Source organism: Protomyctophum parallelum (genome assembly GCF_964188405.1).
Source record: "Protomyctophum parallelum genome assembly, chromosome: 23".
NCBI lineage: Eukaryota > Metazoa > Chordata > Actinopteri > Myctophiformes > Myctophidae > Protomyctophum > Protomyctophum parallelum.
In genome coordinates, this window is record NC_139715.1 from 14,472,530 (window position 1) to 14,496,337 (window position 23,808).

At 42.5% G+C, this 23,808-nt stretch overlaps 1 protein-coding gene across 1 annotated transcript in view; it reads left to right on the top strand.

Annotated features, from left to right (window-relative positions):
• The window catches only part of LOC310854237 (arf-GAP with GTPase, ANK repeat and PH domain-containing protein 1-like), a 285,203-nt gene that overhangs the window by 233,610 nt on the left and 27,785 nt on the right, over positions 1-23,808 (top strand). The window contains 1 exon segment of the mRNA XM_083758803.1: positions 4,912-5,073. Within this exon segment, the coding sequence (XP_083614929.1) occupies positions 4,912-5,073 (162 nt within the window).

Genomic DNA, 23,808 nt, shown 5'->3' on the forward strand with positions numbered 1-23,808 from the left:
GCTCCACCGCGGAGCTCCGCTCTGGGGCCCTCTGGACCACAGCAGGCTCTCGGTCCCTGTTGCAGAGCTCTACGTGTGGACCCAATTTGAAAGATTCACAAGTGAGGTTACTTTATGTTATACAAATACACATAAATATGCATAATTAAGAAAATTGAAAGCCGGGATAATAACTCAAAATATATATTTTTTTCAGCATCGCAATCATTGTAACCAAATTATCCAGTGCTATGCAAGTTGTGAATCGAGCTGCTATTTTTCAACATTTCAGAAAAAATATAGAATTTTGAATAATCTTGAAGTTTCGTAACATAAATATTCTCTTCTGGCACACCTATTTTCAGATGGGAGTCCACAGCCAAATAAATAATACATTTGAGATAAATTGAGAACCTCTGCACTATACATATCTCACTGATATGGAATAGTTGTCAAATTCACTGTAAAATAAAGTGTGGACCTTTCATGAGCTGCATGTCAACTTAGCCACTTCAACCCTATATACTTCACTTGGTTGATTGAAGTCCCTCAGGGATGTAAACCAGTGCCCCTTCCCCCTTTCTTCTACACTACATATTTTCAAATGCACTCACTCAAATGGCAATCAGGGCAAAGAAGCACGCACGCACACACACACACACACGCACACACGCACGCACTACTGACAGCTGTCAGGTTATGTGTGTGTTACTGAGACAATGAGCTTGAGTGACAGGTTTCACATCTGGATCACTCACTCACTCGCGTGTGCACACGCACGCACACAGTACACACACACACACACACACACACACACACACACACACACACAAGCAATCAGTGGTTTGGTCTCTTCTGCCCCTCGCCTTCCTCAAATAACATTTAGAGCTGTGAAACACTTTAAATGGACTCCCAGGGGCCACACACACACACACACACTTGTGTGTGTGTGTGCGTGCGTGCGTGTACATGCTGCAGGCCGTGATTGGCTGAGATTGTTCATCAGTTGTCTGAAACTGTTGACAATGTCCTGCTGACAGTCCACTAGTCTCTGAACTGGACAATGTCCTGCTGACAGTCCACTAGTCTCTGAACTGGACAATGTCCTGCTGACAGTCCACTAGTCTCTGAACTGGACAATGTCCTGCTGACAGTCCACTATCCTCTGAACTGGACAATGTCCTGCTGACAGTCCACTAGTCTCTGAACTGGACAATGTCCTGCTGACAGTCCACTAGTCTCTGAACTGGACAATGTCCTGCTGACAGTCCACTATCCTCTGAACTGGACAATGTCCTGCTGACAGTCCACTAGTCTCTGAACTGGACAATGTCCTGCTGACAGTCCACTAGCCTCTGAACTGGACAATGTCCTGCTGACAGTTCACTAGCCTCTGAACTGCCAACACCACTATTTTTACTAGAGATGCTCCGAGAAATCGACCACCGATCGGTGATCGGCCAATATATAATTGCCGATCGGCAATTTACCCTATCTGGAGAAACCGATCTTTTACACCAGGCGTGCCCAAAAGGTATATAGATCGTGATCTACCAGTATAGATCACAAAGACTAACTATTTTTGACATCTGCCAATTGAATTACGTTGACTTTGAATGATTGACATCAAATAGGGCCTGTCAGCTCAAACCCACAAAGCAATACTTTGTTTTCTTTTTTTTTTTACTTCAATTTTTATCCCACGATTTTGTAACCCAGTTTTCTTTTCACCCAGTGCCAATTATCTAATGTAATCCTGGGCGCTACACTTCCTCTGCCAACCTGGGGGGGCAGCAGACGGCAATACTTTGTTTTCAATAGTGTTGCGCACAAATGTCAGTAGCATTACAAAGTTATATACAGTACAAGAAAAACCTTCCAATTCCAATCAAATAAAAGCATTGTTAATTTTACGGTCAACAGGAGAACATGAAAAGACGGTCGTTTAGTCGCCGTCCGTTAGTACTTTGAACATAACGTGAGGCGATATATTCTCTCCACCTCTGCTCTCCTCTCCCTGTTTCCCCTCTACGCCGGGAAATGTCCCATCTACAAGCTTACAATGCGGCCGACGTTCACAACAATACTGAGGAGGGGTTCGGGAAGAACTGCGGAATAGAGAAAGGAGAGAAGATAGCAGTTAAAGGGATGGAGAGGGGGGGGGAGATAGACAAGAGAACACAGGGAAGGGGAATGAATAAATGAATGAATGGTCTGAGAAAGAAATGACAAAAGGAGAACAGTGTCAAGATAAGAGCTTGAGACGGAGACACACGGAGAGAGAGAGAGAGAGAGAGAGAGAGAGAGAGAGAGAGAGAGAGAGAGAGAGATGAATGAAAGGGTTACAACGACTACAAATTGAAAGAGAGAATGAAAAGGCATTGAGAGAATGTTAGAAAACAAAATAAAGAGTGCATGTTGCTGTGTGTCGGGAGTTAGGTGTGTGTATACGTGTATACTATGTTTGCTCTCGCCCGTGTGTTTATGCATGCGTGCATGCGTCCGTGCGCAACGTGTGCGTGTACAGTCGGGGGGAGGAGGGCTTGCAGATGAGACGGCCGTTAATCCAGGGCGGTTAATTGTGCACTCGGGGTTGGCATCTTGTCAGCAGAGATAAGTTGTCACGTTTTCCACTTGAGCTGAGACTAAACGATTGTAAAATAAGTTATGGGCGTCCTTGGGGCTGTCTGCCGTTTGGGGGATGCGGCAGCCGCACGCGTGCATGTGCGTGCGTGTGCACGCTCGAGCACATGTGACTTTTTTGTGTCAGTTGTGCGTGGGCGTGTTGGTGTGTGTGTGTGTGTGTGTGTGTGTACGAGGTTTTTTTGTGTGGGGGAGACCAACATCCTCTCTGCAAACACACACACACTGACACGCACACGCACACACACCAGCGCATGTTCTCTCGCGGCAGTGATATTGATGGGAGTTGAATGTTATTTTATTCAGCCGCTAGTCACAGCTGTCAGAGGACAGCATGCAAAGTAGACACACTCTTGCAATCCATTAGCTCTCCTCTCCTCCTCTCTACCCCCCCCCCCCCACCCCAGTCGCAGTCTATCTCTCTCACTCGCCCCCCCCCCCCCCCCAGTTACAGTCTCTGTCTCTCTCTCCCCTGCATATGCAGCCACAGTATCTCATCATGTCTTCCCAGTTCTTTTCACCTGTCTCACCAGTCAGTCTTCCCTCTCTATCCTACCAGTCAGTCTCCCCTCTAGTCTCTATCCTACCAGTCAGTCTCCCCTCTAGTCTCTATCCTACCAGTCAGTCTCCCCTCTAGTCTCTATCCTACCAGTCAGTCTCCCCTCTACTCTCTATCCTACCAGTCAGTCTCCCTCTCTATCCTATCCTACCAGTCAGTCTCCCCTCTACTCTATCCTACCAGTCAGTCTCCCTCTCTATCCTATCCTACCAGTCAGTCTCCCTCTCTATCCTATCCTACCAGTCAGTCTCCCCTCTACTCTCTATCCTACCAGTCAGTCTCCCTCTCTATCCTATCCTACCAGTCAGTCTCCCCTCTACTCTCTATCCTACCAGTCAGTCTCCCTCTCTATCCTACCCTACCAGTCAGTCTCCCCTCTACTCTCTATCCTACCAGTCAGTCTCCCCTCTACTCTCTATCCTACCAGTCAGTCTCCCTCTCTATCCTACCAGTCAGTATCCCCTCTAGTCTCTATCCTACCAGTCAGTCTCCCCTCTAGTCTCTATCTACCAGTCAGTCTCCCTCTCTATCCTACCAGTCAGTCTCCCCTCTAGTCTCTATCCTACCAGTCAGTCTCCCTCTCTATCCTACCAGTCAGTCTCCCCTCTAGTCTCTATCCTACCAGTCAGTCTCCCCTCTAGTCTCTATCTACCAGTCAGTCTCCCTCTCTATCCTACCAGTCAGTCTCCCCTCTAGTCTATATCTACCAGTCAGTCTCCCCTCTAGTCTCTATCCTACCAGTCAGTCTCCCCTCTAGTCTCTATCTACCAGTCAGTCTCCCCTCTAGTCTCTATCCTACCAGTCAGTCTCCCCTCTAGTCTCTATCTACCAGTCAGTCTCCCCTCTAGTCTCTATCTACCAGTCAGTCTCCCCTCTAGTCTCTATCCTACCAGTCAGTCTCTCCTCTAGTCTCTATCCTACCAGTCAGTCTCCCCTCTAGTCTCTATCCTACCAGTCAGTCTCCCCTCTAGTCTCTATCTACCAGTCAGTCTCCCCTCTAGTCTCTATCTACCAGTCAGTCTCCCCTCTAGTCTCTATCCTACCAGTCAGTCTCCCCTCTAGTCTCTATCTACCAGTCAGTCTCCCTCTCTATCCTACCAGTCAGTCTCCCCTCTAGTCTCTATCTACCAGTCAGTCTCCCCTCTAGTCTCTATCTACCAGTCAGTCTCCCTCTCTATCCTACCAGTCAGTCTCCCCTCTAGTCTCTATCCTACCAGTCAGTCTCCCCTCTCTATCCTACCAGTCAGTCTCCCCTCTAGTCTCTATCCTACCAGTCAGTCTCTCCTCTCTATCCTACCAGTCAGTCCCCCCCCCCCCCCCCCTCTATCCTAAATTCCATTTTTGCCACGACATACAAAATGAATGAATAGATAGCCCTGAATGACCATAACGGGTCTGTAACTCTGAGAGTGTTCGCGCTACGAGCTTGTAGGTCTGCTATTTTCTTTTTATCGTGAAAATGTGGCACAAATCTTTGAATATGTATTCTTTCAGAGCGAACGTTTTGAACTCAAGTCTTTGCTTCTGAGGGGTCCCTGGAACAACATGTTTTCAGATGGGCATCGGCGGCCAAATATATAAATATATAATAATACATAATATATAATTTTTGGGGTCCTTGACATTAAATAGTTTGAGAACCAGGAGGTTTTTCATAAAACTTTCATGATTTAGAAGACATTTGTAGTACGTGGTCAGGTCTTAATAAAGGACTCTGTCTCTCTTTCCAGACACGGCCCTGGGCGACTCGGTGTGCTCCAGCCCCAGCATCTCCAGCACCACCAGTCCCAAGATGGAGCCTCCGCCGTCGCCGCACGCCAACCGCAAGAAGCACCGGCGGAAGAAGAGCACCAGCAACTTCAAGGCCGACGGCCTCTCTGGTACTGCCGAAGGTAACGCCATTTCCTGTCCCCCTCGCCTCACACTTTCCCTGCCCCCGTTCGCAAGCCCGCCCGCCCGCCCGCCTGCCAAATCCGTCCCCTGCCTGCCCGAAACAAAGCCTATAGGTCTTAATGGTTCCCATAGTGGTTTTTGTTTTCCAATTGGGCAATTATTTGCAGGTGGAAATTGTTTAGCTTTTTGGTGGGTCATTCAACAGTAGTGGGCAATCTTATCAATCACAGCATAAGACTGAGATAAACAAATGCAATTAAACATTAACATATTTCTGTTGACCGGGGCCTCTTTTCCCCCCTCTACACCTGCAAATAGCCGATCCACAAGTTCACAAAGCAGGTAAATGAATACACAATATTGATAATGGATTGCAATTATATTCACTGCAGGGTCAACTCATTACTCAAATGTAATTTAATAATCCCGGTCTGATATTGATTAACATTAACCAATAATTACTTAATAATAACTATTAACAATAAAAGTACTTAGATCTATTTATTTTTTTGTCATGATGCACCAAAGGTGCCCAGCAGCCACAACGTAATAGATAACAGATAGGTACAGTACAATATAGAAAATAAACTCTTTACAAAGCCCTATAACATATTATGAAATCTACTAACAAGAAAATACCTTTTCCTAAAATATAATTCAAGTCTTTCATGATCATCTAACCAAAAAATAGTTAACACAAATAGATTTTACAACTAATAAATAATAATAATAATAATGAGAGCCTGTATAGCTGATCCAGAAGACGTTATGTCACGTTTTAACGGAGCGACGGCGGGGGTTGGGAAACGTCGTCACGTTTTCCCAGAGACGCCGGAAACTCCAGGCTCTCTCCATTCTTCCATTCTATCATCCCTTCATCCTGTCCGACGCTTAATCTGTTTCCTGTTTGTCTGTTTCCTGGTGTGTGTGTGTGTGTGTGTGTGTGTGCGTGTGTTTGTGTGTGTGTGTGTGTGTGTGCGTGTGCGTGCGATCCTGTGTCCGCTTAGGGTTGAGTCTAATTCATACTACGGGTACATCACATGACGGTGGTGTCACAGCCTGAAAATAGCAGACCTACAAGCTCACAGCGCATTGGGAATGCGACGCGCTGTGAGCTTGTATGTCTGCTATCTTCCGCCCATCGAATACGTCTTAGGTTTAGGTAACATTAGGTAACATTAGGCGTGCGTGCGTGCGTGCGTGTTGTAGATTGTCTGCTAGTGTCCCATTGTGTGAATTGATCAGTGTGATCCTTGTCTAGACAAGCTCTGCTTTTCTGCACGCACACAGCGTTTCCCAATCCGCTCTACACCAGATCGGCAAACGTGTGAAACGTACTCGATCCACCAGTCCACTTGGGTACAGTAAATACAGTACTGTATGTGGGGGATGATGCTGCAATGAGTTTGTCTGGTATGCAGCTTTTTGACATTTCCACACATAAGTAGTATGATGAGTATTTGTATGAGCATTAGAATGTTTGACACAATCTTCTGCAGACATTAGCTGCAGTCTGTCTGTCTCACACACACAGTCATACACACACACACACACAGTAGCAGCTTTGGCCGTGTTTTCCACAGCGGTGGCAAATTGTCAGACACGCCACAGTCACAGTCGCCACAGTCCTCGGCAATGCCTCCCCATTCGTCAGCATCATGGAGGAGGGGGAGGGGCCGGCCGGTGGGCGGGCGGGTGAGTGGTGGTCGGCACTGGTCGGGGGAGGGGGGGGTGGCGGTGGCGGGCGCCACCACTTAAGTGAAATATTATAAATAATCCACCATATTGAAATCTTTTATCAGCTTGTGTCACTTTCATTATTCAATAAGCGATTAGTAACAGTCTTCCCAATTTAGCCATTAACCCATCATGGCCTGATGTCCCGATGTCTTCTAATAATGAAAAGGTTGCCTTATTAGCGGTGCTCACCCCAAAAGGATGTGTCCCACATCTCAAAATATGTTGTTCCAGGGACCCCTCCAGAAGTTAAAAATATTCACTTTTATATACGTATATATTCAAAGATTTGCGCCAATTTTCACGATTTTTTTAACTTGTAGATCTGCTTTTTTTGAATATCCAAAGTGTAAAGTTAGTGGTTAAAGTGACACAAAGACTTTCCCGGTCTTGGTGGGTTAAGCCATTTAGACCTGAGAACTGTTTCTACAAATGTCTTCTAAATCATGGCAGTTTTCAGAAAAACCCTATGTTTCTGTCAACCTTTTTCATGTCAAGGACCCCCAGAATTCTCTGTATCTGGCCACGGACTCCCATCTGAAACTATCTAATATTTAATTCCCCCCCTCCCACAAATGTATTTGAGTAAAAAAAAAACGTCGGCTCTGAAAGAACATATATTCAAAGATTCGCGCCACATATTTTCACGATTTCTCAAAAAATAGCAGATCTGCAATTTTTTTCAATAGCTAAAGTATAACATAATGCTTTAAAACACCAAACGGGGCATTCTTCCCGTCCCGACTGGGTTAAGCAGAGCGGCGCACCGTGCTGCTCTGTCTCCTCTCTGTGAGGTGACGGATCTGAGGTGTCACAACCCCAGAGAGGAGCGTTATTCATGGATCCCGGGAACGCCCTGCACTTATACTGCTATTACACTGTACGCTATAGGACTCTGCATGGGTCTCACCTTTTACACTGTACGCTATAGGACCCTGCATGGGTCTCAACCTTTTACAGTAGGCTGTGGACCCTCCAAAATAATCATATTTGAAATGTGTACAAACACTTGGAATGTAGGAGTTGAGGCATTACATTTAGTTTGATTCATTATTTTATTGCCGGCTAACAGTTAGCATTCATGAAGTTCCCAGTGCCAGTATAGAGCGTCACAGTCCCGTCCCCCCCCCCCCCCGGAAAATAAATCCCCGTTAATTTTCCTCATAGACTTTTAAGTATTTATATAAAGACGTTTACGCCGCGGACAAAGCCAACTCTTGTCGTGACAAATCATGACAACAAACACAATTTTTTCGGGCCAAATAAAGAATTAGAAAGTAGAAAAAAACGGCAGGTTTTAACACTTTTGTTGTTTTTCTTCTTTGTAATTATTTGTTTGGTCCAAAATGTGTGTTGTCATGATTTGTCATGACAAGAGTTGACTTCGTACGACGCTTAAAAGGTCTTTAAACTAGAAAATTCGCAATTTTAAAAAATTGCAGAGTGTGGTTGCCGCAGTGGCTTACATATGCCCCTCCCACTAGTATTGCCAGCCAATTACAATTTCAAGTCACGCCTTAGATCATGCGTAAGTAATTCGGAGGGGATTTGACCCCCGAAATTCATGTTTTTGCGACAAACGGTTACATTTCTCGCATTTGCGGCGCCCCCTATGGATGAAAATGGAATTGCTTTTAGAACTTGGTTGATTGAACCACCCCGGACATGTGATTGAAATTTGGGATGGATTGGACATTCCGTTCGTGATTTATGGCATTTTTTGTGATATAGGCCCCTCCTACAAACTTCGGAAGACGATTACGGCCGAACGATACGCACTTTCAAAATTCTGCGGCTCAGTTTTAATTGGATGGGTCCAGAGATCACGTGTGCCGATTTCTGTGAGATTTGGACAAAATCTGTAGGAGGAAAAGCAAAAAGTGTGTTTTGGACAAAATTCAAAATGGCGGAAACTCTATCATGGCGGAAATGGGCGTGGCCTATATGGGGAGATGCGTCATGACCCAAGGAATCCAGGGAAAAAATAATTTTGATTTTACGACCTACGGTTCAAGAGTTAAAAGCCAAAATGTAAAGTGGGCTGTTATAGCGCCACCATGAGGCCGACCGATAAAATTTTAGGGTTAAATAATTTTAGGGATAATGTTGAATTATCCCTAAAAGTTTTGTAACTATAGTGATTACAGTCTCCGACGAACAAATACTTTTATGTGAATTTTTGCCTTTTCCCATTCATGTCAATGGGGACATTTAATTCACTAATAAATTCATATCAATTAAACTATACAACATTTCTCTTAACAAAATACAAGCACACGATTCCCGATTTTTCCGGTCAATTTGACATATGGCTCAAGTGCGTACAGCGTACAGTGTGGGAGGTATAAAGCGTCAAAATAAAGACTACTCCAGTGAAAAAATAATAATAATAATAATAACTAGAAAATTCGCAATTTTAAAAAATTGCAGAGTGTGGTTGCCGCAGTGGCTTACATATGCCCCTCCCACTAGTATTGCCAGCCAATTACAATTTCAAGTCACGCCTTAGATCATGCGTAAGTAATTCGGAGGGGATTTAACCCCCGAAATTCATGTTTTTGCGACACACGGTTACATTTCTCGCATTTGCGGCGCCCCCTATGGATGAAAATGGAATTGCTTTTAGAACTTGGTTGATTGAACCACCCCGGACATGTGATTGAAATGTGGGATGGATTGGACATTCCGTTCGTGATTTATGGCATTTTTTGTGATATAGGCCCCTCCTACTAACTTCGGAAGACGATTACGGCCGAACGATACGCACTTTCAAAATTCTGCGGCTCAGTTTTAATTGGATGGGTCCAGAGATCACGTGTGCCGATTTCTGTGAGATTTGGACAAAATCTGTAGGAGGAAAAGCAAAAAGTGTGTTTTGGACAAAATTCAAAATGGCGGAAAATCTATCATGGCGGAAATGGGCGTGGCCTATATGGGGAGATGCGTCATGACCCAAGGAATCCAGGGAAAAAATAATTTTGATTTTACGACCTACGGTTCAAGAGTTATAAGCCAAAAGGTAAAGTGGGCTGTTATAGCGCCACCATGAGGCCGACCGATAAAATTTTAGGGTTAAATAATTTTAGGGATAATGTTGAATTATCCCTAAAAGTTTTGTAACTATAGTGATTACAGTCTCCGACGAACAAATACTTTTATGTGAATTTTTGCCTTTTCCCATTCATGTCAATGGGGACATTTAATTCACTAATAAATTCATATCAATTAAACTATACAACATTTCTCTTAACAAAATACAAGCACACGATTCCCGATTTTTCCGGTCAATTTGACATATGGCTCAAGTGCGTACAGCGTACAGTGTGGGAGGTATAAAGCGTCAAAATAAAGACTACTCCAGTGAAAAAATAATAATAATAATAACTAGAAAATTCGCAATTTTAAAAAATTGCAGAGTGTGGTTGCCGCAGTGGCTTACATATGCCCCTCCCACTAGTATTGCCAGCCAATTACAATTTCAAGTCACGCCTTAGATCATGCGTAAGTAATTCGGAGGGGATTTAACCCCCGAAATTCATGTTTTTGCGACAAACGGTTACATTTCTCGCATTTGCGGCGCCCCCTATGGATGAAAATTGAATTGTTTTAGAACTTGGTTGATTGAACCACCCCGGACATGTGATTGAAATTTGGGATGGATTGGACATTCCGTTCGTGATTTATGGCATTTTTTGTGATATAGGCCCCTCCTACTAACTTCGGAAGACGATTACGGCCGAACGATACGCACTTTCAAAATTCTGCGGTTCAGTTTTAATTGGATGGGTCCAGAGATCACGTGTGCCGATTTCTGTGAGATTTGGACAAAATCTGTAGGAGGAAAAGCAAAAAGTGTGTTTTGGACAAAATTCAAAATGGCGGAAAATCTATCATGGCGGAAATGGGCGTGGCCTATATGGGGAGATGCGTCATGACCCAAGGAATTCAGGGAAAACATCATTTTGATTTTACGACCTACGGTTCAAGAGTTATAAGCCAAAAGGTAAAGTGGGCTGTTATAGCGCCACCATGAGGCCGACCGATAAAATTTTAGGGTTAAATAATTTTAGGGATAATGTTGAAATATCCCTAAAAGTTTTGTAACTATAGTGATTACAGTCTCCGAGGAACAAATACTTTTATGTGAATTTTTGCCTTTTCCCATTCATGTCAATGGGGAAATTTAATTCACTAATAAATTCATATCAATTAAACTATACAACATTTCTCTTAACAAAATACAAGCACACGATTCCCGATTTTTCCGGTCAATTTGACATATGGCTCAAGTGCGTACAGCGTACAGTGTGGGAGGTATAAAGCGTCAAAATAAAGACTACTCCAGTGAGAAAATAATAATAAAGTGTCACAGTTACAAGAGTCTGGTTGCCCATTCGGGCAACCACACTAATAACTAGAAAATTCGCAATTTTAAAAAATTGCAGAGTGTGGTTGCCGCAGTGGCTTACATATGCCCCTCCCACTAGTATTGCCAGCCAATTACAATTTCAAGTCACGCCTTAGATCATGCGTAAGTAATTCGGAGGGGATTTAACCCCCGAAATTCATGTTTTTGCGACACACGGTTACATTTCTCGCATTTGCGGCGCCCCCTATGGATGAAAATGGAATTGCTTTTAGAACTTGGTTGATTGAACCACCCCGGACATGTGATTGAAATGTGGGATGGATTGGACATTCCGTTCGTGATTTATGGCATTTTTTGTGATATAGGCCCCTCCTACTAACTTCGGAAGACGATTACGGCCGAACGATACGCACTTTCAAAATTCTGCGGCTCAGTTTTAATTGGATGGGTCCAGAGATCACGTGTGCCGATTTCTGTGAGATTTGGACAAAATCTGTAGGAGGAAAAGCAAAAAGTGTGTTTTGGACAAAATTCAAAATGGCGGAAAATCTATCATGGCGGAAATGGGCGTGGCCTATATGGGGAGATGCGTCATGACCCAAGGAATCCAGGGAAAAAATAATTTTGATTTTACGACCTACGGTTCAAGAGTTATAAGCCAAAAGGTAAAGTGGGCTGTTATAGCGCCACCATGAGGCCGACCGATAAAATTTTAGGGTTAAATAATTTTAGGGATAATGTTGAATTATCCCTAAAAGTTTTGTAACTATAGTGATTACAGTCTCCGACGAACAAATACTTTTATGTGAATTTTTGCCTTTTCCCATTCATGTCAATGGGGACATTTAATTCACTAATAAATTCATATCAATTAAACTATACAACATTTCTCTTAACAAAATACAAGCACACGATTCCCGATTTTTCCGGTCAATTTGACATATGGCTCAAGTGCGTACAGCGTACAGTGTGGGAGGTATAAAGCGTCAAAATAAAGACTACTCCAGTGAAAAAAAAAAAATAATAATAATAATAAAGTGTCACAGTTACAAGAGTCTGGTTGCCCATTCGGGCAACCACACTAACTAGAAAGCAGTTCCTGTAGAAACTGCGTGGGCTCGCGTAAAATGCTTTGTATAAAGTTATTGCCGTGTCAAGTTTGAAACTCGGGGACCGGAGTAATGGTGTTACCATTGGTGTTCTAAATCTATAATCAAAATTTCGGGACTGTAGCATATTGTAAAGAAAAGTAGAAAATGCATTAAAGCTGAAGTAAAAGTTAAAAAAAGTATGAAAATGTGTAAAAACTATAGTTTAAGCAGAATAAAGTATGTGGAAGTTGTAGAAGTGTTTTTAAAGTTTTTCTTTAAATGTAAAAAAAAAAAAAAAAATCTAAAAAATTGAAGTTTTTTCTTTTTAAGTAAAAAAGAAAAAAAAAAATTTAAGTTTTCATTTTTTTCATTTTTTTTCATTTTTTTCAATTTTTTTAATTTTTTTCAATTTTTTTCATTTTTTTTCATTTTTTTAATTTTTTTTAATTTTTTTAATTTTTTTTAATTTTTTCATTTTTTTTTAATTTTTTTAATTTTTTTGAAAATATTTTTTGAAAATACTTTTTTGAAAATACTTTTTTGAAAATACTTTTTTGAAAATACTTTTTTGAAAATACTTTTGAAAAGACTTTTTTGAAAATACTTTTTCATCTCTATCTGATCTATCTGTGTAAAGGCCATCCAATTGCACAAATAGCAGACCTACAAGCCCACAAGGTATCGCAGAGCAACTCATTGAGATCTTGTAACTTTAATTTCAGCCCTGTAATTAAGCCCTTATATGTCTCAGCTGTGGAAGTGTAAAAGACAAACAAGTGGCGCGCAACTTGATCTCTTATTTTACAATGGTTCTGAATGGGGGGAAACTATGCCCGAACAAATTGCTCTATCGCGAAAAGTAAAAGTCGAATGCAAATAATTCTTTCGCTGTGAGTGGCCTGAGATATTGAGGTACACCATGTGCGATTGTGGTGTTGGTACGATCGAAAATGTGGTTATAAGAGCGAGTTAAGAATTGTCATCGCAATAATTTCCTCGTAAGATTTCTACAATGGATGTCAATGAGCAGATTGACTGTATTTGTGTCACTTAAAAGGCCGTAGTTCACATTCTGTATGTCTCTGTGTTTTGGTGGTCACATTGTGTGAAAGAGGACATGTGTGGCTACAAAATGACCAAAGGACATGCGTGTAAAGTGAATATCTTGGCCGGGACGGCAATTTGTTTGGTAAATTTTCAAGGAAAGATTTTCTGTTCTACGCACTCTAGTGAAAAAAGCCCGCACTCTAAGTTGGCACTAATTAGGCGAAACGGCCTGCGATTGAACTGCGATTTCGGAAAAAACGTTTAACGTATTCGAATACGGTTTGAACCACGAAAAAGTCCAGAGTCGTGTGAGCTTTCTAAAGTTTAAATCACGTTTCTACGACAAAGTATGCCAGAGTAATGAGGCTGCAAAAGTGAGGTTGATTTAGAGATAAATCCCATACATTGTCAATGGGAGGAAAAAACTATAAATAAAGTTAAATATTTTAAAAAGTATAAACTTTTTCAAAACAACTTTTTCACCAATGAAAGTTCAAAGATAGATGAACATTATAAAGTTTGAATGAAGTTTCAAAGTGAAAGTATGACGGAGTAATAAGAGCTCAAAAAAGTTAACTGTGAAAAATGGGACCTTTCTTCCATCGACTCTCACTATAAAGAATGTAAAAAAAAGTTAAAAAGTTAAAAAGTATAAAAAGTATAAAACTTTGTAAAAATAAAAATACAAGCAACCATCACTGCAAAGAGCTGAACAGTTTGAACTTTGAACTAAATTTCTAGTATAAAGTATGCGGAAGTAGTTAGGTGCCAAAAAAAAGGGTGGAATAAAGAATAAATAAATATAGGCTGGCAATATCTATTGTGTGCTCGCTGTGGCGAGCCCACAATAAAGTGTCACAGTTACAAGAGTCTGGTTGCCCATTCGGGCAACCACACTAATAAATACGTTTCCGGAAAAATGCATTGAGATTAATTTCCTGGGCCTGCGTCGTCATGAAAGGGGGCGGGACTGCTACGCTCTATAGAGCGTCGCAGTCCCTCCCCCTTTCAGAACAACGAGTATTTAAAGACTGTTATGCCGCGGACAAAGCCAACTCGGATCGTGACAAATCATGACAATGAACACAATGTTGTAATTTAAGAAGAAAAACAAAACAAATAGTGTTGCCTTTATTTTCTTCTTTCTAATGATTTGATCGGCTGGCTTTGTCCGCGGCGTAACCGTCTTTAAATAAATACTTTAAGAAATGCCTATGAGGAAAATGAACGGCGATTTATTTTCCGGGTCTCTCGAAGGGGCGGGACTGCGACGCTCTATACACGTTCACTTTAACAATCAGCGCCGGGATTTCTTTCAAAATAGGAGCTCGGGGTGCCGGGAAGATACAGTATGGCCGCTTTTACTCTTCCGCGTGTATCTTCAGTGTTTGTTCAGTCTGAGGAAGAGATCTGTGCTGGAAACACCATAGCCTTATTTCCGTGTGCAATAATAAAGCACCTGTCGCATTGCAGCCCTCGGTGTGTGCAAGCGTTTATTATTATTCTTCTCTCCGTGTGGGTTTCCTATTCAGGACATGTTTGTCGAGGACGGCGATCTGTCAACCGATCGATCGCGTTTTGCTTTGAATCTGTGGAGACGATGTGGAGCTGGTGATGACGTATAGAATACTTCAATGTATTATTGATATCACAAACTCCCGTCTCAAATGCGGTTCACATCAAGCACTGTAACTAATGTCATAAAGATACTGTAGTTTAAAAAAATATATATCTAGACCAGTGGTTCCCAAAGTGGGGTCCGGGGACCTCCAGGTGGTCCTTCAGGGAGTTCCAGGGGGTCCCCAGCTAAATGATAATTAGTAACCAAATGGACCCTTATGGGTCTGTAACTCTTATGGGTAATTTAACTCTGAGAGTGTATAAATTCATGTGTTTCCTCCTCCGCGTCATCCGTGCCCATACCCGAAGGCGGGGTTGGTGAAAGGGCCTTTCTGTGTGGAGTTTGCATGTTCTCCCCGTGTCCCCTAGGGTAGGTACCCTCACAAAAAACATGCAGTAATCCTGGTCACTAAACTGCCTCCCCCTGGCCAGCCGGGGCGCCTGATGGAGGGGAAAGGAACTGGTTGGAATAACGTGTTCCTTCCACGCGCTACGTCCAACCAGGGAAACTCCCCCCTGTCAGGTGTGAAGGAGCAACTTGGACACTCAGGCATGAAGGAAGCATGAGTTCAAGTCCGTTGCTCTCCCCTTGTCCCCCATATATGGGGACTAGGTTGGTGGAGGGTGTGTAGAGCCCAGGATCACATTAGACGATTGACACAGGGGTGAAAAATTGGTTACAAAATCGTGGGATAAAAAATATATAAAAAAAACAAAAAAAACATTGATTTTACACTATAAATTGGGGGTCCCAGAGATAGAAATGTCATTACATGGGGGTCCGTAGCTTAATGCATGTCAAACTGGGGGGTCCTTGAAATGAAAGCGGTTTAAAGTGACTGCTAGTGCCGTACAAATGGGGATCTGCAGGCTAACAAGTGTCAATTTGGGGGTCCTTGACATGAAAAAGTTTGGGAACCACTGATATAGGCTACACTACAGGCCACACAATTGGATAACACCACAACTTTAACAAAGGCAATGGTGAACAATATATACGTCTAGTTATCCTTATCTTTCTGGTGCTCACAGTTTGAACTGCCATTCACTCTGCTGCCTTTTGTCCTTTATTCTCCGTCTTAAGATGCACCGCCCCTTACCCACTACTCCACTCTCTCTAATCCTTTCTTTTATAGTAACACGCACGCACGCACGCACACACACACACACACACACACACACACGTTTTCTATTGATGTACTTGTGAGCCAGGATATCGACATTTAGAATTCTAGAATTCTTACGCTATTTTGTGGATAATTTTTGTTCCAAAAAAATCTGATCTACAAGCTCACTTCGACATTTACATTTTCTTCTTTTGAAAGTGTGGAATCTGTAGACTCGACCTTAGTGCGTAAAATCAGACATAACTCCAAACGCATTTGTTTTCTTCCATAAAACAACAATTTATGTTGTGATGATCAGCAAAATGCTCTTCACAATGTTCTACATCACACATTGTACTCATCTACTACTCATGGCGACATTATAACCCATTCAAGACCCCTCTTGTTGTTTTAAGCATTATGTTATACTTTAGCTTTTGAAAAATAGCAGATCTACAAGCTCATAGCGTGGCACTCGATGCCGCACTTCTGGGGGGGTCCCTGGAACAACTTATTTTCAGATGGGGGTCGGCGGCCAATTTCATATAATTTTGGGCGCCCTTGACATGAAAATGTTTGAGAACCACTGACATAGAAATTTCTTAAAACTGCCAAGACATTTGTATAATCGTCCTCGGGTATAAATGGGTTAAGGCCCTCACAAGTATAGTAATATAATCACACACACACACACCTGTGTCCAGGTTGACCTTGCGGGTTCACGGGGCGTCTGCGTGATCAGAGCCGCCGGTGTCAATGCCTCGTTAAGCAGCGGAGCTTTTGATACTGGTCCCGCTTTCATGTCACCTCCGTAACCTCACCTCCCTCGCTCTGCCGGGACCACGAGGACCTTTGAAAGGAGATCTGACAGAGTGAAGGACCTGCACGCATGCGCACTACGCTCGCTCACACGCACGCACGCGCGCAATCTCCTCAACACTCCACTCATTTGATCTCATTTTCCACTGCAGATTTCCGTTTTCATTCTGATCATTTTAAAGTACCATTTTAACTACGGGACTCTTTCTCGTGACCGGTTCATTCTACACTTTGGGTATTGCTGCTTTTTTTTATTTGTATTATTATTTAAACCGTAGGGTAAGTGATGTGTTGTCCGTAACGGATCGATCCAGCTCCAAAATGCATTTTCTGTGCCCGTTTTATTAGCTTCAATCTCAGTGTTCCAACACGTCATGTAGTTTTTGTCAGTGAAAAAGGTAGTCGACGAAATTTTTCGTCATAGTATTGGTCGACGAAATCAACACTGGTGGAAGATCTACCACTGCCATGCCTCCACGCACCTGGACGGGTGTAAATGCTCTCGTCACCATGACTGGCTCCATTGTGCGGTATACAGACTCGTTTGAGGTCCCACATAATCAGGAAGATGTCTTCCCTGTGGGCACCGACCGCGGGGTCAATTTGTGTCGGGGAAAAGGTCAAACAGGTGGACACAAAGACGGGCAGTGTGTGTCGGGACGTTTCCAAGGTGGTCTCCAAAGCACGTCCAGGTGGTCTCGCACACACACACACACACACACACACACACACTGCATCACGCAGGAATGAGTCTTTTCATATTCTACAAGCTCATAGCGTGGCACAAAGTGACACATTGTGAGCTTGTATATCTGCTATTTTTTTTAAATTCTGGAACATTTGATTTCTGCAAATCTTTTGAATATGTATAATTTGAAAGCGATCACTTTTTTAAGTGGAATATTTGCTTCCGCGCAGGTCCCTGGAACAAAATAGTTTGAGGTGCGGGTCCTTGACATAAAAACATAATTTTTGGTGAACGTTCCTAAATAATGAAAAAAAGTCAGCATTTTTCATATATTACAGGATACGTTCATTGAATTCCTCATACATTGTCAATAGGCTGGAAGATATTTTTCCCACTTTTTATAGAACTTATCCCATTGTAGTCTACAGTAAGTATGAATGTTAGTTTTTCCACATTGCTGCTAGGCTTTAAAGGAGAATTCCATGCTAGAAGGCTTTCTTACCTTTATTTGTAGTTGTTACGTCCCCACCAAAGAGGTCCAGGTGTTATTTTGTGAAAAAGTGCATTATTGGCTATTTCCCCTAATATAAGCCCTCAATGGGGGTTGGGTTTTTGTGCTAATTTGCTTATTTCCATCTAAATAAGTAGTAAAGTGTGCCGCTTGGAATACTATTTACATTATATGAAGAGAGGATATATACAAACAATTTATTTTTGACCGATGGAAATAAGCGAATTAGCACAACACCCCAATGCCCCATTCAAATCAATGCAAGGGCTTATATTAGGGGAAATAGCCAATAATGCGCTTCTGCACAAAAAAACACCTGGACCTCTTTGGTGGGGACATAACAACTACAAATAAAGGTAAGAAAGCCTTCTAGCATGGACTTCTCTCCTTTTAAGTTGTTAAACGGCAAGTAAAAACTATTATTTTCAGTCTGTCATGTAATGGAAAGTTGGAAACTGATATTCTCTCAGGTTTAATCGTGACATATGTATACTGTATCTTTGGGGAGGAAAGATTTACATATTTACGTACCGTTAACATGAGAAAATGTGCTCTGAAGGAACCCGTAAGTCAGCGTCGCTGCCATGGATGAATTTCCACTGACAAAGCCTTGCGGTATACGTCGGGTCGTTCAAGAGAACTTGAACCTGTGCTGTGGCTGTCCATGGAAGTCCTTGACCGATACAGGAATTTAATCCGTAACCTTTTCTAAAACAAAACAGCTCCCATTTTGATACATATCATAATAGAGACACACACACACACACACACACACACCTCCGACAAACGCGATATTCACTCACTCACTCACACACGTCATTTAAAAACGAGTAAATCTCACCGCCCGCTCACAGCGTCCACACTTGAGAAAATAGCTATCAAATAGCGGTGTTAAAGGTTAGCGGGGGGTGCTACAAGCACGGTAACATTTGGAAGCACATAAAGGCTACACTACACACACCCGCCCAGCCACCATGTTACCTTCAGAACACCACCGCAGCACCGCGTCTCATTTTCTCCTCCAGCAGCAGCAAACGCTGTGTGACAAATGTGTGGCGCTGGCCCCCAGGGGATGGAATTCAAGGAACAGAGCGGGCATATATACACTAGTATAGCATGGTGCTATACAGTATATACAGTATAGCACCATGCTATAGCCAAGGATCCAGAGGCCTTGGAAAAGCCCTAACTCGTCCATTTTGGTTCCATGTGTAATTTGTGTATGGTCTGGCGTCGATTGGTCCCCAGGCGAGGGGGGCACACACAAAGTCTAACGTACAAAGTCCATAGACTTGGCTGCCACGTGACGTCACGTGGCAGCCAAACCATTACTGCATCAAAGGTAGCCAGTGATATCTTCATATATGGAGACGACCATATATGCAGCGTGTCACGAGGCGTGACGGACTGACTTGACATGAAATCCAAATTCATAGTAAACTGCGACCTACCGTCGCAACGAACTATACAATAAAATCTGGTCAAACATTGGCCAAATTGTCAAACTGTCCGTGAGGACAGTTAATATAAGTAAGAGTCAGGAATTGTGAAAATACTATATTTAATAATCAGGTCAACAGTAATACACTAGATGTGGTCAGTCCTCCAATCTTCTCCACTCTTGAGAGCGGAGAAACATGGAGAAACTCAAGTTGGAAACTAATCACATGTGATTTTTTTGGGGGGTCACTGCCTGACAAGGTTGAGAACCACTGTCCTAAACCAGAGTAATCTAGTAAGAGAGTGGCGACACTAGCGTTGACTTCCATTGTCAACAATGGAATGAGGAAGTAGGCTACTCATTATGTCTCAATGGGATAGTTCCAATGTTTGGAACTATAGCCCATAGCACCACTGTTGCGGCAAGATCACAGCGTGTCGCCACTCTCTTACTCGATTACTCTGTCCTAAACTCTCCACGCCGCAGTTTCCTGACTCCTCTCTTTCCTCTTTTATTCTTGTTTTTTCTTCTCCTGTCGTGTTCTTCTTGTGTCGTATTCGTTCTTCCACCGTCCTCCGTCATTCTTCCTCGTCTTCCTCCTCCTCTCCCTGTCGTCCCTGTCTCTATCTCTCTGTGCCGGGGTCGCTGGACACCAGCCAAACACAAAGCGTGGAAGCTAAATCGCGTCAGTAGTCTGCGCAACATTTACAGCAACAGTTTCAACTCCTCTGAAGGTAACGGAAAATAAGTATGTTGAAATATACAAGGCAGTGGAACAGACACTTGTCTTGTGTATGTATGGGAGGGAAATATATATTGACTGGACAAAATATATATCAAAATATTAACCTCAATCCCAAGTATGGGTACCTAGCTTGCATCCACAGATGTACTGTACTCTGGGATTCCCACTGTGACACTGGCATGCTGCAGTAGTTTTCATTTTGACTTGAGACTTGTGAAAAATGTGTTTGCATGGGGTTGACACTAAGGTCTCAGATGCACTTGCCCATCGGGAAAGCACAGGTCATGTCCACTTGCCCGAAATGTAAATCACCCATTATACAATTATAGGTAAAATTTGAATTACTGTTTAACACAGGGTTCTCATACCTCAATTCTTATGCCAAATACCTACAGTACATATAGCTATATTAATTAAAGGAGACAGAGCAGTCTGGCAACGTTCAGGTGTTAAAAGCTGAACGATATCTTATTTTATATATATTATTGACCTGCCAGGGTCAGGTGGGCAACCCTTAGTGTTAACGTCTGCGATATATTGGTGTGACATATCCTTTTAACCGTTTTGTTGCAAGGAGTTGCGACTAGTTGCATTGGTGTGGTTTGGGCCTATAAGACTGAATCAGAATTTGCTGTCAAAATGTACGCTGACTAGGACTAAAGGACTATTATAAGATTGTGTTTTTTAGTCGACTAAAGACTAAACAATTGCAGGTGACTAAACTAGGAGGACCAAAACTGTATTATTCAAAAGACTTTAAGACTAAATCAGAATTTGCTGTCAAAATGAACACGGCTGCTGCAGTGCATGTCTCGTGCATGTCACAAGTATAAAGATGACACCTCTTGCCTGCAAAAAAATACACAATGCTAAACATTCCTCACCAGCATGCTTCTATAGCTTGTGAACTTCCTTGCAAGGACCCCCAAGTGTGTGTGTGTGTGTGTGTGTGTGTGTGTGTGTGTGTGTGTGTGTGTGTGTGTGTGTGTGTGTGTGTGTGTGTGTGTGTGTGTGTGTGTGTGTGTGTGTGTGTGTGTGTGTGTGTGTGTGTGTGTGTGTGTGTGTGTGTGTGTGTGCTCGTGTCGTGCATGCGTGTCGTGCGTGCGAGTCGTGCGTGCGAGTCGTGACTGTGACCCCGTGCACTTTGCTTCCTTTTGCCCAGAGGAGGAAATTAACGTTCTCTGTTCATTGGCCAATGGAGTCCATATCGGTCAGTTGACTTTATCTAATCTCTGTCCCCAAATGCTTTTAGAATGGGAATGAATGCTGTGGTCAGTAGATCACACACACAGACATGTCTTATGAATGAATGAATGCTGTGGTCAGAAGATAACACACACAGACATATCGTATGATATGAATGAATGTTGTGGTCAGTAGATAACACACAGACATATCTTATGAATGAATGAATGCTGTGGTTAGTAGATAACACACAGACATATATTATGAATGAATGAATGCTGTGGTCAGTAGATAACACACAGACATGTCTTATGATTGAATGAATGCTGTGGTTAGTAGATAACACACAGACATGTCTTATGAATGAATGAATGCTGTGGTCAGTAGATAACACACACAGACATCTTATGAATGAATGAATGCTGTGGTCAGTAGATCACACACACAGACATCTTATGAATGAATGCTGTGGTCAGTAGATCACACACACAGACATATCTTATGAATGAATGCTGTGGTCAGTAGATCACACACACAGACATCTTATGAATGAATGCTGTGGTTAGTAGATAACACACAGACATATCTTATGAATGAATGCTGTGGTCAGTAGATAACACACAGACATATCTTATGAATGAATGAATGTTGTGGTCAGTAGATAACACAGACTTGTCTTATGATTGAATGAATGCTGTGGTCAGTAGATCACACACACAGACATGTCTTATGAATGAATGAATGCTGTGGTCAGTAGATCACAGACACAGACATATCTTATGAATTAATTAATGCTGTGGTCAGTAGATCACAGACACATCTTATGAATGAATGAATGCTGTGGTCAGTAGATCACAGACACAGTCACAGACACCGCTATTTGACTGGTGGTGGTGGTGGGTCTAACGCTACATACGCCCCCTACGGCAGCCCATTTGGGACAAAACACTGTGGAGAGTTATACGATGTTATGAAAGCCGGATGTCTCCTGACGTCTCCGAATTTTCAAGCAATCAAAATATGCGACTTTAACTGTTAAACCCACCGTGCACGTTCAGAGCTGTGGTGGGCTCAGGATGAAGTTACGTAATGTTTCACCTGTAGCATTCGTTCTTGTATAAAATATCAGATTAAGGGGGGAAAACTGTTGGTCCGGAATTCTCCTTGAAATTACAACTCTCAGAACCACCTTAATCCATTCTGGATGGTAACCCCTCTTGGGGTTCTGTACAGTATGTACAGTATTCAAAAATGTTAACATTTTGATGCTGCTATATAAATATTTGAAGTTTTCCAGAAAACTTAGGGCAGGATTTAAGGGCAGTCCATACTCTCTCCGACCACCAAACTTTTCGTTGGAAAGATCAGACTTTAATTTTTTCTCCGAAGTAGAGTTCGGCGAGTCACAACATCTGGGAGTGCAGCTTTCAGAACAAAAATTTGGAGGAATGTCTTCAGAAGTTGCGAGTGACGTCATGTTGTAGTTGTACCGGAGCTTTCCGACGAAAAGTTCGGTGGTCGGAGAGAGTATGGACTGCCCTTTAGAAGTGTTTTTAGAATCGGCTTCAGTCCAAAATAAGTTTAGTATAAAACCCAGAGTTCAGCCAAAAGTTCAATATTACTTTGTTGTCCCACCTCGCCAGGCATTAATATTAACATCAACAAACCCTTACCCACAGCTGTCCTTTGGCTTTCATCTATTGATGTATTGATTAACACATTGATTGACTATTTCTAACTGATGGGGTCAAAATGAAGATAAATGGCAGAGACTGGCAACCGCAATTAAACGAAAAAGTATCGAAACCGACATTTAACCTACTTAATCTTGCTTGTTTAAATTACTCGAATTATTGAGAAGCAATTTGTATTATATTTTATATATCAACCTTTCAAGCTATCATCTTATTCTATCGATAAGCCCTGTATAAATTGTACAAAGGTGGCCCAAAGCCATTATTATCAATATCGCCCAGGCCTATTAGAACTTGAATCATTCTCAAATCGCTACTATTCATTTTAATATTTACGCCTCTTCTTTCCCTTTCATTAGAATCCCTCCCACCCTCCCAGCCCCTGTGACCAAAATAAATAAATAAAAAAAGGACGAAAAGACACACACATTTCTTATTTTTTGAGGTTCAGGAACAATCGGGTCCCAATATTTTCCAGGTTATTAATGTTGTAAAAGGCTGCGAATAATACAGAGAGTAATGACCTGTGTCGCCAAGCAATACTGTGTGCGGTGACATTTAAGGCTTTTAATTTGTGTTCCGGCAGGTCCCCACCCCCCCTCGCACCTCCCCTCTGATTGCACCAAGGGAGGCCTGGCCGGGACCCTCTGCACGCGCGCGCGCACACACACACACGCACGC